Source organism: Bufo bufo, chromosome 6 (genome assembly GCF_905171765.1).
Source record: "Bufo bufo chromosome 6, aBufBuf1.1, whole genome shotgun sequence".
NCBI classification, from domain to species: Eukaryota; Metazoa; Chordata; class Amphibia; order Anura; family Bufonidae; genus Bufo; species Bufo bufo.
The window spans coordinates 299861871-299874255 of record NC_053394.1 but is presented as its reverse complement, the minus strand read 5'-3'; the positions used below and the strand labels follow the sequence as shown (position 1 = coordinate 299874255).

The 12385-nt window shown below is 44.6% G+C and overlaps 1 protein-coding gene across 1 annotated transcript in view; it reads left to right on the top strand.

The window, feature by feature from the left end:
- Positions 1-11419, top strand: part of CASC3 (CASC3 exon junction complex subunit) — a 41217-nt gene extending 29798 nt beyond the window's left edge. The window contains exons 5-13 of the mRNA XM_040434582.1: positions 1972-2123; positions 2414-2593; positions 3528-4189; positions 5848-5909; positions 6219-6327; positions 6423-6521; positions 7566-7780; positions 7875-7997; positions 9075-11419. Of these exons, the coding sequence (XP_040290516.1) occupies positions 1972-2123; positions 2414-2593; positions 3528-4189; positions 5848-5909; positions 6219-6327; positions 6423-6521; positions 7566-7780; positions 7875-7997; positions 9075-9116 (1644 nt within the window). The 3' untranslated portion in view covers positions 9117-11419. The remainder of the gene's footprint in view (positions 1-1971; positions 2124-2413; positions 2594-3527; positions 4190-5847; positions 5910-6218; positions 6328-6422; positions 6522-7565; positions 7781-7874; positions 7998-9074) is intronic.
- Positions 11420-12385: the final 966 nt, after the last annotated feature.

Here is a 12385-nt window from a genome sequence, read left to right as displayed (position 1 = left end):
GTAATTCATTTGTGAGGCCTCCCTTGACGCGGGTGCCCTCATAGCCCGTTCCTCTGCTCTGGCTGTCTCAGTCAGGAGAGAACTTTGGCTGAAAGTTTGGACGGCGGATGCCGCTTCCAAGCGGTATTTTGCTGGACTCCCTTTCGCGGGTTCCCGTTTATTCGGGACCCGCTTGGACGAGATCATTTCTGAACCACGGGTGGAAAGAGCACCCATCTTCCCCAGTCCAGGACCAAGGGCGCTACTCGAGGCCGTCCTGGGTTCTCTCGTTTTCGGTCCTCCGGCCCTCGGCCCGCGACCGCTCCCTCCTCTAGTTCCTCCCAGGATAGGCATAAGAAGCCTTTTTTTCGGACTCAGCCCTCCTGGCGTAAGTCTCAACCTGCTCGCCCCTCCACGGCCAAGCAGACCTCCGCCTGAAGGTGCGCCCACACCCACCCGGGTGGGGGGGCCGCCTCCTCCTTTTCAGGGACATCTGGCAGGCACACGTCTCCGACGCCTGGGCACTCGAGATTGTGTCAACCGGATACAAAATCGAGTACACGTCCCTCCCTCCGGATCGTTTCATTTGGTCCCGTTCTCCGCGGGATCCCGATTGTGCGGCCGCCTTCTCCGAAGCCATTCGCGCCCTTCTGGACAAGGGAGTTATTACTCCCGTTCCTCCAAAGGACATATTCAAGGGGTTCTACTCAAACCTCTTTGTGGTTCCCAAAAAGGAAGGCTCGGTGAGACCGATCTTGGACCTCAAACGGTTAAACCGTTTTCTCAGTCTTTGCCGGTTCAGGATGGAGTCCCTCCGATCCGTGGTAACTTCTCTGGAGAAAGGGGAGTTTGTCGTCAATCGACATCCAGGATGCTTACCTCCACGTCCCGATCGCTCGGTGTCACCAGCGTTTCCTTCACTTTGCGGTGGGGAACGACCACTATCAATTTGTCGCCCTCCCCTTCGGCCTGGCGACGGCTCCTCGGGTGTTCACTAAGATCCTAGCCCCTGTCCTGGCCATGCTCCGCTCCAGGGGTGTTTTTCTGCTTCCTTACTTGGACGACGTCCTCATCAAGGACCCTGGAGCGGTTCGGTTGGCAGATGTATACTCAGCAGAATGGCTATTTTTTCTTGGGGGACTTTTTTTTTTTTACCCCTTTTTACTTTTTCATTCCCTTTTTCTCTTTTTCCTCTTTCCTTTCCCTTTTTTTTTTTTTTTTTTTTTTTTAAATTCTCTTCTTTTCCTTTCCTTATATTAATTACCACAGAGGAAGATAGTATAAACAATCTAATCAAGACTTTCCTTGATAAAAAAAGAATGAACCAAAAAAATTTGTTCTTCCAATGTGCAGCCAGTACCCATCCAGTAGTATAATCAGCAAATAGAGCGGACCTTTGGTGTAACAAGGCAAACACAGGAGGATCGAAGGGTATACACAGGAGACAAAAAGGAGTAATGGATCAAACATACAGACCGGAGAGGACGCAGGGCAGCATCTCTTCAAGTCTCAATCCTAAGCCAGCGGGAAGAAAAGAGCATGGAAGCAGAGGGTCAAGAAGCAGAGAGGTAGAGGAAAGCAGGCGGAGACGGGGACAATCCACGAGCGCCTGTGGAAACAGATTGTCACGGCGTGGGTCTATAAAGAGAAGCAAGCGGGCACCAGAAGCAGGGACTGTCCACAAACGCCAGGTGGAAGCAGGCGATCATGGCAGGGAAACAGGCAAGGTGTTGAGGAGGTCTGAGCGTGTCCAAGGCTCAGAGGCAGTAATACCCATAGATCAGTCAGGGTAGAGCATAGTTTGCACGGCGTGACGAGGTGGAATGGGAGGAGGGAGACGCAACGTAGCATGACTGCGTCATCACGTCTCCGCCTGTGACCTCAGCACATATTTCCATATTTATGTCCAAAATATTTTCTGTCTAATATTCATCCCCCTGACGTGATTTTTTTTAAATTATATAATAATATTTGTCAATATCCTGTTCCTAGGAGAGCACAGAGCCAGAGGAGAACAAGACCACCAAGAAGTCTCAGAAACAGCTGGATGATGATGAAGACAGGAAGAATCCAGCCTATATTCCTCGTAAGGGGCTCTTCTTTGAACATGACTTGCGTGGACACACAAATGATGAGGAAGTCAGGTGAGCACACGTAGATCAGATAGTAGGGCATGAATCCAGTGTGTCCTCAACAAGTCCAGCTGGCAAACTATGTTAGGGTACATTCACATGTCCATTATTTATGGGTCCACATCTATTCATTTCAACACCATTGCGGACAAGAATAAGCTTTTCTTTCATAGGGCTGGCCGTGTGTGTTCCGCAAAATGCGGAGCGCACATGGCCGGTATCCGTAATTTGCGGACTGCAAAACTCACATGTTCCTGTGAATGTACTGTTAATGTCAATGGTGAAAATCATTGTTATTTCAGGCCAAAGGGACGCCACCCCCGCAAACTGTGGAAGGATGAGGGTCGGTGGGAGCATGATAGGTTTCGGGAAGATGAGCAAGCTCCGAAGTCTAGAGATGAGCTAATTGCTATGTACGGTTATGACATCCGGTCATGTAAAAATTCAGAGGAGATTCGCCCACGTCGACCAAGAAAGCCAAGGTATGTTAAACATTTTTTGATGGTTGCTGCTTTCATGACACATATCACTGAAGTATAGCGGACATATGCTGATCCAACTTTAGACACTGCTAAATTTTACTGGATTCACTGAAAGTGCCATCAAAAAATTAACCTTTTATTAATGTTGCATCTAAAATATAATTCAAAGTATTAACAAACATAAGCCCCAATGATACCAACAACAAAAATGGTGATAACACAATAGAGAGCTGGGCAGAGAGTGGGGAGGAGAGGACTTGTAATATAGCTATCCCTCATCCTAAACCCTGTCGCACCCTAATGGTGGATGCACTCTGTGCTCCTACCTACCCTCAATTGTCCCTGAAACGCCCTTTAAAGCATCAATAATACATAGGACTAATAACAGTTACCCCTCACTAATTCCCTGATGCGTTTTCTCTTGTACCAGATTCATCAGAGGGCAATCAATATCAGACTACCTATAAATATAGTCTCTAGTGCAGAATTAGATGAAAATTAGGACAAAACCACACAATACCACACGGAGACATCAAATACAGCGGTGTCTTAAATCACGGCACACACTGACTGCCACAGTTATATATGGTGTGAAAAAATTAAATAATCATTCACTTCATGATGTAAACTGAGGCAGAAAAGACAACTTATTCTACTTAATAGTACACTGTTATGTGCTGGAATACGTTAGATAATGAGATAAATATGCGTATCTGACTGCTCGCAGTGGAGCCACTAATTCTATTCCAGACCAGGGTGGTAAGAGCTGATGTCTGTCTCACGGTTGGATGAGGGTCCTGTGCTGTGCTAAGATGAGCAATGCTGCTTTCGTGGTATAAGAGAAGAGCAGCGGCTTGGTTGCATTTTGTCCTTCAACTTGGAGGCTTTATATTGAAGAACTGTATTACAAGTCTGTGTTCACACATCTTTGCAGGTATAGCAGTCCTCAGAGGGAAGACGAAGATGAAAAGCCTAACAGACTTTCAAACCGTTACCAGGAGTCGAATTCTGCTCCTCCACCAAGAACCTACAACAATCGCAGTGCTCCCAATAACGGCAGAGCCCCCCCTAATAGGACTTATTCTCGGCCAGGATACAAAGAGAATCGGCCTGCCAGCTACCCTCCTGAAGATGGTACTACCCCACATTCTACTTCAGAGAGAAGGCAAGAGTATGGAGGCTACCGAGGGAGAAGTACAGAGCAGACTCCATCACAGCCCAGTGAAAGCTCCACTGAAGTGCAAATCAAAACCGAACCAGCAGCTAACAAACAAGTGGAAGATCCATCACCTCCACCTCCAGATCGACCTGTGGAGAAAAAGTCCTACTCCAGAGCTAGACGCATTCGGGTTAAAGGGGGAGAAGCAGGAAAGAGCATAGATGACACTACATTCCCTGACTTGCCACCTCCCCCACCTCCTCAGATACCTACGGAAGTGGTTCCAGAGCCCTCCCCTCCAATACCTGTAGTGAAACCTGGTAGCTGGGAGCCTCCTGTAGAAGGTAATGTGACAGGACTGGAACAGGACTTGTCACAGGTCAACATTTCAGATCAAAACTGGAGTCCAGGACAGTCTACGTACATCCCTGCACGTGGTAAGGGGGCTTCCTGCATTGCTTTATATACGACTTGTTCATATATCAGTTGTCATTTGCTTTGACATCTAAGTAAAGGAGAATGGCCCCCTGCTTGGCAACTCCATTAGTTTTGTCTGTGCTAGTTGTATGCCACAGTTATTGTTACCTATAATGTTTTTGAAGCTGCGACTAGTTTCTCCATTTGATATGTTTGTGAAGCTGGCCCAGGATTGAGCATGGGTTATAAGACTAGAATTTCTACTTCATCGGTACAGCAAATCTGTAAGGGTAACATATGACCGCTGCAGGTGTGCTGTAAGAATACACCAGACATACAGGTTTCGGAGCCTGACAGTCACTACAGAGAGGGGCTGGGGGATCGCTCTCATCTTGAATGTAATGGATAAGGCTACTTTCACACTACCGTTCAGAGCGGGTCCGTCTGATGTCTGCTCAGACGGATCCACTCATATAATGCAGACTTGGGATCCGTTCAGAACGGATCCGTCTGCATTATATTGTAGAAAAATGTCTAAGTGTAAAAGTAGCTTCAGACGGATCCGTCCAGACTTTACATTGAAAGTCAATGGGGGACGGATCCGTTTGAAGATTGAGCCATATTGTGTCATCTTCAAATGGATCCGTCCCCATTGACTTACATTGTAAGTCTGGACGGATCCGTTTGCCTCCGCACGGCCAGGCGGACACCCAAACGCTGCAAGCAGCGTTCAGGTGTCTGCTTGCTGAGCGGAGCGGAGGACAAACGGTGCCAAACTGATGCATTCTGAGCGGATCCGCGTCCACTCAGAATGCATTGGTAGCTGGACGGATGTGTTCGGGGCCGCTTGTGAGCCCCTTCAAACGGAGCTCACAAGCGGACACCCGAACGCTAGTGTGAAAGTAGCCTTATAAAGGAAAGCGTTTGAGGAGTATTTCTCTCTCTGATGTTCATAGTACATTGTATTGGTGGAGGGAGTAGTAACTGAGATCATGTAAACCATTGTAATGAAGTCCCCTTCAACAATTGCTAGAAATATTGGGGCAGATTTACTGAAAATGCACCAGATTTTTCAGTGGTTTGTGCTGGATCATAAATTTACACCTACTGTTGGTTGATATACTTTGCAAAAGTGTTTTGGCACATCCTAAGCCATGCCTCATTCAGTTCTGCCACAACCAGTTCCCGCTAAAGCACTCCCCTTGCCAAGTGAGGCACAGAGGGGCATATTTATTAAGACCGACGTTTTAGACACCGGTCTTAATAAAGCCCTAAGTTATCAAGAGGCACTGCCCTCTACATAACTTCGGCAGATCGTCTGCCAGTTCTAAATGTATGACCGCTTCCTTGCTGTCTTCCATTTAGACCTTTTTCTATGCCTGAAACAGGCGTAAAAAATGGTAAATGAGACAGGCCTGCCAGCCCGCCCACGCCATGCCCACTTTTTTTGGCGTGAACAGGGAGAAGTCGCAGATTGCAGCACAACTAGCTGTTGCATCGCAATCTGCGCCTGAAATAGCCTAATATAGGTGTATTTCAGCTTAATAAATGACCCCCAAAGTGTCTAAACACTAAAATAAACGTGGCGCATGCCATATGCAAGAGATTTTTTGTTTTTTGTTGAAAAATTTAGCACATTTAGCTTAGTAAATAATTTGTCATTTTTACTCTTTTCTAGGAATTCCAAATCATATTCACATGGCAGGAGGACCTCCCCAGTACAACCGCTTGGAAGGAATGGTAAGTCATGCTCAGATCTCTCCAAGGCTTGCCATATTTTAATATGTACAAACTGTATTGTATTTAAACGAATTTGTAGTGTTAACCAAAAATACATACAGTGGACCAAATGGTCCCTTTACACAGACCGACAATGTGGCCAGTTGTTAATCCACTCCTATTAAATGATCTATAGCGGTGTCTGACATTTTTTTTAATGTTTATTAAAAAAAAAACTGTTTTGTTGCGCCCAAACAGTAAATACAATTAGGTTGTGTATATGCAATATCTTCTATTTTAGTTTCATCAGTAACTATCATGGTCTTCTAGGGTGTTCAGAGTGGGCGTGTTAAAAGGTATTCCTCTCAGCGTCAGCGACCAGTGCCAGACCCTGCTCCCATGCACATCAGCCTCATGGAAGGACATTACTATGATCCACGTCAGTGTCCGCAACACAAGTTGTTACAATTTCTATCCACATAAACTTTGCACAGATCAGATTTGACTTTTATTTTATATTTTTTTTCTTTGCAGTCCAATTCCAGGGACCAGTATATACACATGGAGAAAATCCTCCTTCTATTCCCCCTCAAGGGATGATTGTACCGCAAGAAATGCACCTTCCTCATCCAGGTATCTCTTCGCTCCGGGACTTTTGTCCGTTGTGGCAATGAGATTGATTCATTGATTCTATAGTGTTCAGTTGACCCATATGATTGTAATCACATTATAAAGATTTGCTTTATCTTCGAAAGGCGGAGTCTGTCAGCAGTTTAGTCAATACAAAACTGTTGACAGATACAGGTAAGGGCTTGGAGTGATGTAAAACTCAGAAAACCCTTTTTAATACACATCTATCTGCCTTTGACCACTTTCTTACTGTCAGTATTTGTGAGCCAAAACCAGGAATGGAACCTATGAAAGAAAAGTATGATTGTGTCTTACATCATACCGATGAATTTACTGACCGCGTGAAAGTGACATTAGTCTGCTCTCACACAGCTTTGTGTTTTTAACTTTTTTTTTCCGCAGTTTTTTTTTTGTGTCCGTGCCAGGAGTGGAAGGAAGTAAATGCCCTTTTATATTTCCCATTCCTATTGGATCCACTTCTGACTTTGGCTAATAAAAAAAACACCTGAAGCCTGCTGCAAAAATCTTATTCTGTAAAAACTCTGTGTGAAGCTACCTTTTAACAACTTTAGCACTTGGCTGCCCGTCAGATTCCAGCATCTCTTTTAGTTGCTTTGGGGCAACCTGAAGTTTCCTTGTGCCTAAGGCCATATTTTTTTCAATATTTTTTTAGTTATTGGTAATTTTGTCAACTACAAAAGGGTTTCCTGAAACGAAACCATAGCTGTCCTTAGTATGTGCGGCTGTGCCACCCCATTCACCACTGCTCTCTACATCCTCTAGAGATGCCTTCATGTTCAGCCAGGTTGAATGTGGCATGAGTAAAATGGATCCCCCCTCCCAACTGAGGCTCATTCTGGCTTGTGTATGTGCAATGGTTTACTTGCTTGTAGTTTTACAACCACTCTATCTTTTCTGGTAGAGAATACATATTGGCTTATAGTCTGAGCCATTAATGATACAGGGGTGTGCTTCAGATTACTTGAAGACATAGCAGTGCGTCTCACACATTATTATAACTTACTAATCGTCTGTTATCACTTTCAGGTTTGCACCCGCCTGCTGCTCCGATGTCTACCCCAAACCTTTACCCTGGCCCAGTTCCCATCCCCCCTGGACAGCCCCCCCCTCAACAGTTATTACCTCCACCTTACTTTACTGCTCCCCCTAGTGTCATTAATTTTGGAACTCCAACCTACCCTTATCCACCAGGTGCCCTTCCGCCACCACCACCACCGACCCATTTATATCCCAATACACAGGTAAGAGAGAATGTTGTGTATTACTAAAACATAGTCGCCTTTATGTATAATTACTACTATGTGACATATATATTTTTTTTGTTAAACCTTCTAGGCCCAGTCCCAAGTGTTTGGAGGAGTAACGTATTATAACCCTGTACACCAACAAGTTCAGCCGAAGCCTTCACCACCACGACGCACATCGCAACCAGTCACTATAAAACCACCACCACCCGAGGTAACGTGAAGGAGCAATATGTCTTAGGCTCCATTCACACGTCCGCAATGTGTTTTGCGGATACACGGAGACACGGATCCGCAAAACACGGAAAGCGGCAATGTGTGTTCCGCATTTTGCGGACCGCACATTGCCGACATAATAGAATATGCCTGTTCTTGTCCGCAATTGCGGACAAGAATAGGACATGTTCTATTTTTTTGCGGAAACGGAAGCACGGATGCGGAAGTGCGGATCCGCAAATGTGGATGCGGACAGCACATTCCGTCCCCATAGAGAATGAATGGGTCCGCACCCTTTCCGCAAAATTGCGGAAAGGATGCGGACACATTTTGCGGACGTGTGAATGGAGCCTTACAGTCTAATTTCATCCTGTTGGTCTACAGTTTAGATTCACTAAATTGAATGGCTGGCATGTAATACTACACATCCCCTGCCGCAACAGGGGACGTCATCACTAGGGTCTCTGAAGCTTGAAATACAGTGAACAGCCAGATGACAGGTTAGCTTCAGTTGTAGAGGGTTGTGCTCATGGGACAACCCCTTTAGGCCTTAGGGTACAGCTACACGCACTGGTTGTGGCCAGGATTGCTGGGCATGTCCTTTCTGCTGCAGCTCTCTGCCACAGCTTCTAACAAGAACATATGGCTTGTGGCAGTTGAAGATTTATACTGAGCACATTTGACCAACCCAGTGAGTCGGGACGTGATGAAAATAAAACAGCAGGTTGCGCTCTACAGATAGATCCTATTGAATAACTTGGTGGCTATACAAAATGTTACATGCGATTACAAAAAGTATTCAGATCCATGTTCTGGTTTGAAAAATGTTGAATGTTTTTTGACACAACCCCTTTAAGTTTGGCAGCTTTTATTACGGATTTGTGACATAATAGACCTGCTGGGAGTTTAAAAATCTGTTGCGTGGCCGGTTTTTCACTCCATTCACATGTATTGGGCATTGTACTTTATTGCAGACTTTCAGTGCTACATTCATGTCACTCTTGAAAGTTGGAATTAGCATCTTTCCTCTTACATCCAGAAAACATGAAATATTTCTTCAAATCCTTTCTTCCAGGAAAACAGACACTTGAAGGCAAGAGAGAAGAGCAGCTCCTGAGCTTATTTCCCAAGAAGAGTGTCCTGGTTTATAGAACAGTATTTTATTTTTTCCTTTTATTGTTTTAATTTTTCTTTACTGAAAAAAATATCTCGGGCCGTGAGGGATTCCCCAGATTTTATTAGAACTTTAAGCTGTTCTTTGCACCATTCACCAATAGAGATGTCATTTTTGGTATGTTGATAGACCATTAAATGTATATTGTTACATGTTTGGATATATGTAAGGAAAGTTTTTGTTCTTTTGCTGCGTGCCTACGTTCCTTCTGTCTTTGTACAGCTTTTTATTTGGAAAAAGCGCAAGTGAAACTGCTGCTAAAAAAAAAAAAGTATTACATTCAACGGATATATTAAAAAATTAATCTTTGAAGTGTTTCCAAGATATTTTCCTGAATAGAACAAGTTGTGAAAAAAAAGTTCTTTCCATCAACTTCCAAACCGTTGTCTGTAGTTTGTAATGTTGCGAAGAAATCCCCCAGACGTACTGTATTCGTATTTTTTTTTCTTGTCTAGAGCGTTGTCTCGTGGGGAGGTGCTGGACATAGAGATTCTCTGTGGCACTCTTTGGATTCGTGTGTCATGCTCCGCCCCTGGAGGTCCAGTATCTGGCTATACACAGTTTGCTTTGCCTGAATTAGAAGCCCATAGTTGCTTTAAGTAAGCAGATAAATGACGTTAGCAGGCTGCAGGTTATGGCAGGTGGACTTTAGTACATGAAGTCTTATGGCAAGCAAGATCAGAAGTTCTTGCCTTTTAGTTTCTGCCTAAGTATGGATATCAATCAAGAGTCCTTTATTTTTGCATCATATGCTATAGTTAGGAGAAGAAATGATTGGGACTGTGCTGTCCAGTAGCCCTCAGTTCATTGGCTGTATTAGTCTAGGGATACAGACTATAGAGGCCGCATAGCTCGCTCCAATGCCCATGTCAGTAACTACTGCGTACTAAAGTAAATGCCTGTATAATTTCTCTTGGATTATAATATAATATAATTTGAGATGGTCAGTTTGGTTATTGTACTTTTGCTCAAATATGGGGTTGCATGCATAAAAAGAAAAAATCAGTGTTGCCCATAGCAACCAGTCACATCACTACATATTCTAGGAAATTGAAGCTGAAATTGGATTTACTTTGCCCCTACAGCTGTATACTGAATAAACCTTTTGTTTTGAAGAATAATTAAACCATTATACACATTGTATTTTAGGAAAGCGCCACCTATAGCACTCGGCTACATCAGGGTTCCTAGTGATTGGAGTGGGTTGTAATGATGTTCTGGGGTATGGGAATGTGTATACTGCTGACCACCCACCCATTCAGCCTCTGGATATTAATGAGCGGAGACTTCCTCTAACTGATGTACCCTGATGTATGACCAGCTTTAGAATACGTGTCCTCAAAAATTCTGGTCCAGCGGCATCCATTGTTATTCTTGGTGGCTGTAGAAAGAAGGGGTCTGCATCTGAGAAATGTAAAAATATTAAAGGAATGCTCTGGACAAAACAGAAACATTGTGTTATGTCTAGTGCAGGGTCTGAGAGGGTGGAGCATAACAGCAATTCTTTAAATCTGTGTCATTCCCTGTATGGGAATTAAAGGGGTGGTCAAAGTTCAAACTTTTCTGGGACAAACAGCAGGGAGGCTGGAATGTCATAGTGACACATGAATGGTTTTGAACGGAGGGAGTCCGATAGCTGAGACTCCCATTATCGCAAAAATGTGGAGATAGATGCACCCTCTCTCTCCTTTCAGCAGCGAGGAGACAGCACTCCATATGTGCATTTTTAACTCCATGTTTTTGTGATTTATGGGGTCCAAGTACTCCGGGGGGGGGGGGGAGAGAATTGGGGGAATATATGGCTGTGACATATCAAGCATTTTGAAAGTACAAGGACACTTTAAACTTACCTTCCTCACCTCCTCTAATCCAGTGTTTTAGTCCATTCACCACATTACACATATTGAAGTGTTGCTATCATTGTCATAACTGCAACTTTTATTTCAGGACTGTTCCCTTTTTCCCCAAAAATAGATCCTGGAAAAACCACTGCTGCTGGAATCCATTGTCAAATCTGTTGTCTTCATAAGTGCTGGTTCATTCATCTGGCTAAGGGCTCATGCATTGGCAATCTGCAGATCCGTAAAGCACGGATACCATCCATGTGCATTCCGCATTTTGCTGAATGTAACAGTTGGCCCCTAATAGAACAGTCCTGTCCTTGTCCATAATGGGACATGTTCTTTTTTTTTTTTTTCCCGGGCCCCATTGACGTGAACGGTTCCGCATACGTGCTGGAACAGACACGGGGAACAAAATGTTCGTGTGACCGAGTCTAGTATATCCAGGAGCTGCACATACAGCAGCCTTTCTTTGTCGTCCCTATAGTCAGTATACATGAACCTTAAGGGCTCTTTCACACGAGCGGATGCCGTGTGTGGAATCCACTGCATGAAAGAGAGCCAAGCCCCGCTCCGGACAGCAGAGACACGGAGCAGTAACATGATTTTATGCTCTGTGCCTCTCTCTGGTCTTTTTACTACAAAATCACAGTGATATAAAGTTGTCAGCGTGATTTTGTAGTAAAAAGATCAGAGAGGCAAAGAGCATTATTAATTAATGCTCCGTGTCTCTGCTGTCCGGAGCGGGGCTTGGCTCTCTTTCACGCAGCGGATTCCACGCACGGCATCCGCTCGTGTGAAAGAGCCCTAAGTTTCCACAACATAAGAATATAGGAGGGGGGGGGAGATATTTGCTTAAATAGATTTCTCCAGCCATTCTAGTAATTAAATGATATTACACTTTTACTGTATATTAATATATGCACAGGTTCAAATATGGCTGACCAAGGGTAGTGCTGTACCTCGGTTGCTTGCTTTCCGCATCACTAGTTATTTCTATCCAGTAATAAATCTCCTGCTATGTGGTTAAGAAATGGTTACATGCCCTCAGCCTGTCTCACGAAACATACAATTCATACTTACCTGCTCCCCACCGCTCTTGTCCTCCGCGCTGCCTCCATTGTGTCCATGTTCTGGTTCCCAGAGTCATCTAGTGCTCCATGGTCATGCTCGGCTGCAGCCAATGACTGGCTTCAGCGGTAATATGCCGCTTGTAGCCACATCACTGCTGAAGCCAGTTATTGGCTGCAGCAGAGCATGTGACCATGCAGCATCAGATGTAAACACTCCAGGGACTGGAAAACGGACACAGCGGAGGCAGCACAGAGGACTGGAGCGTCGGGAAACGGGTAAGTATGAATTTTCAGTTTC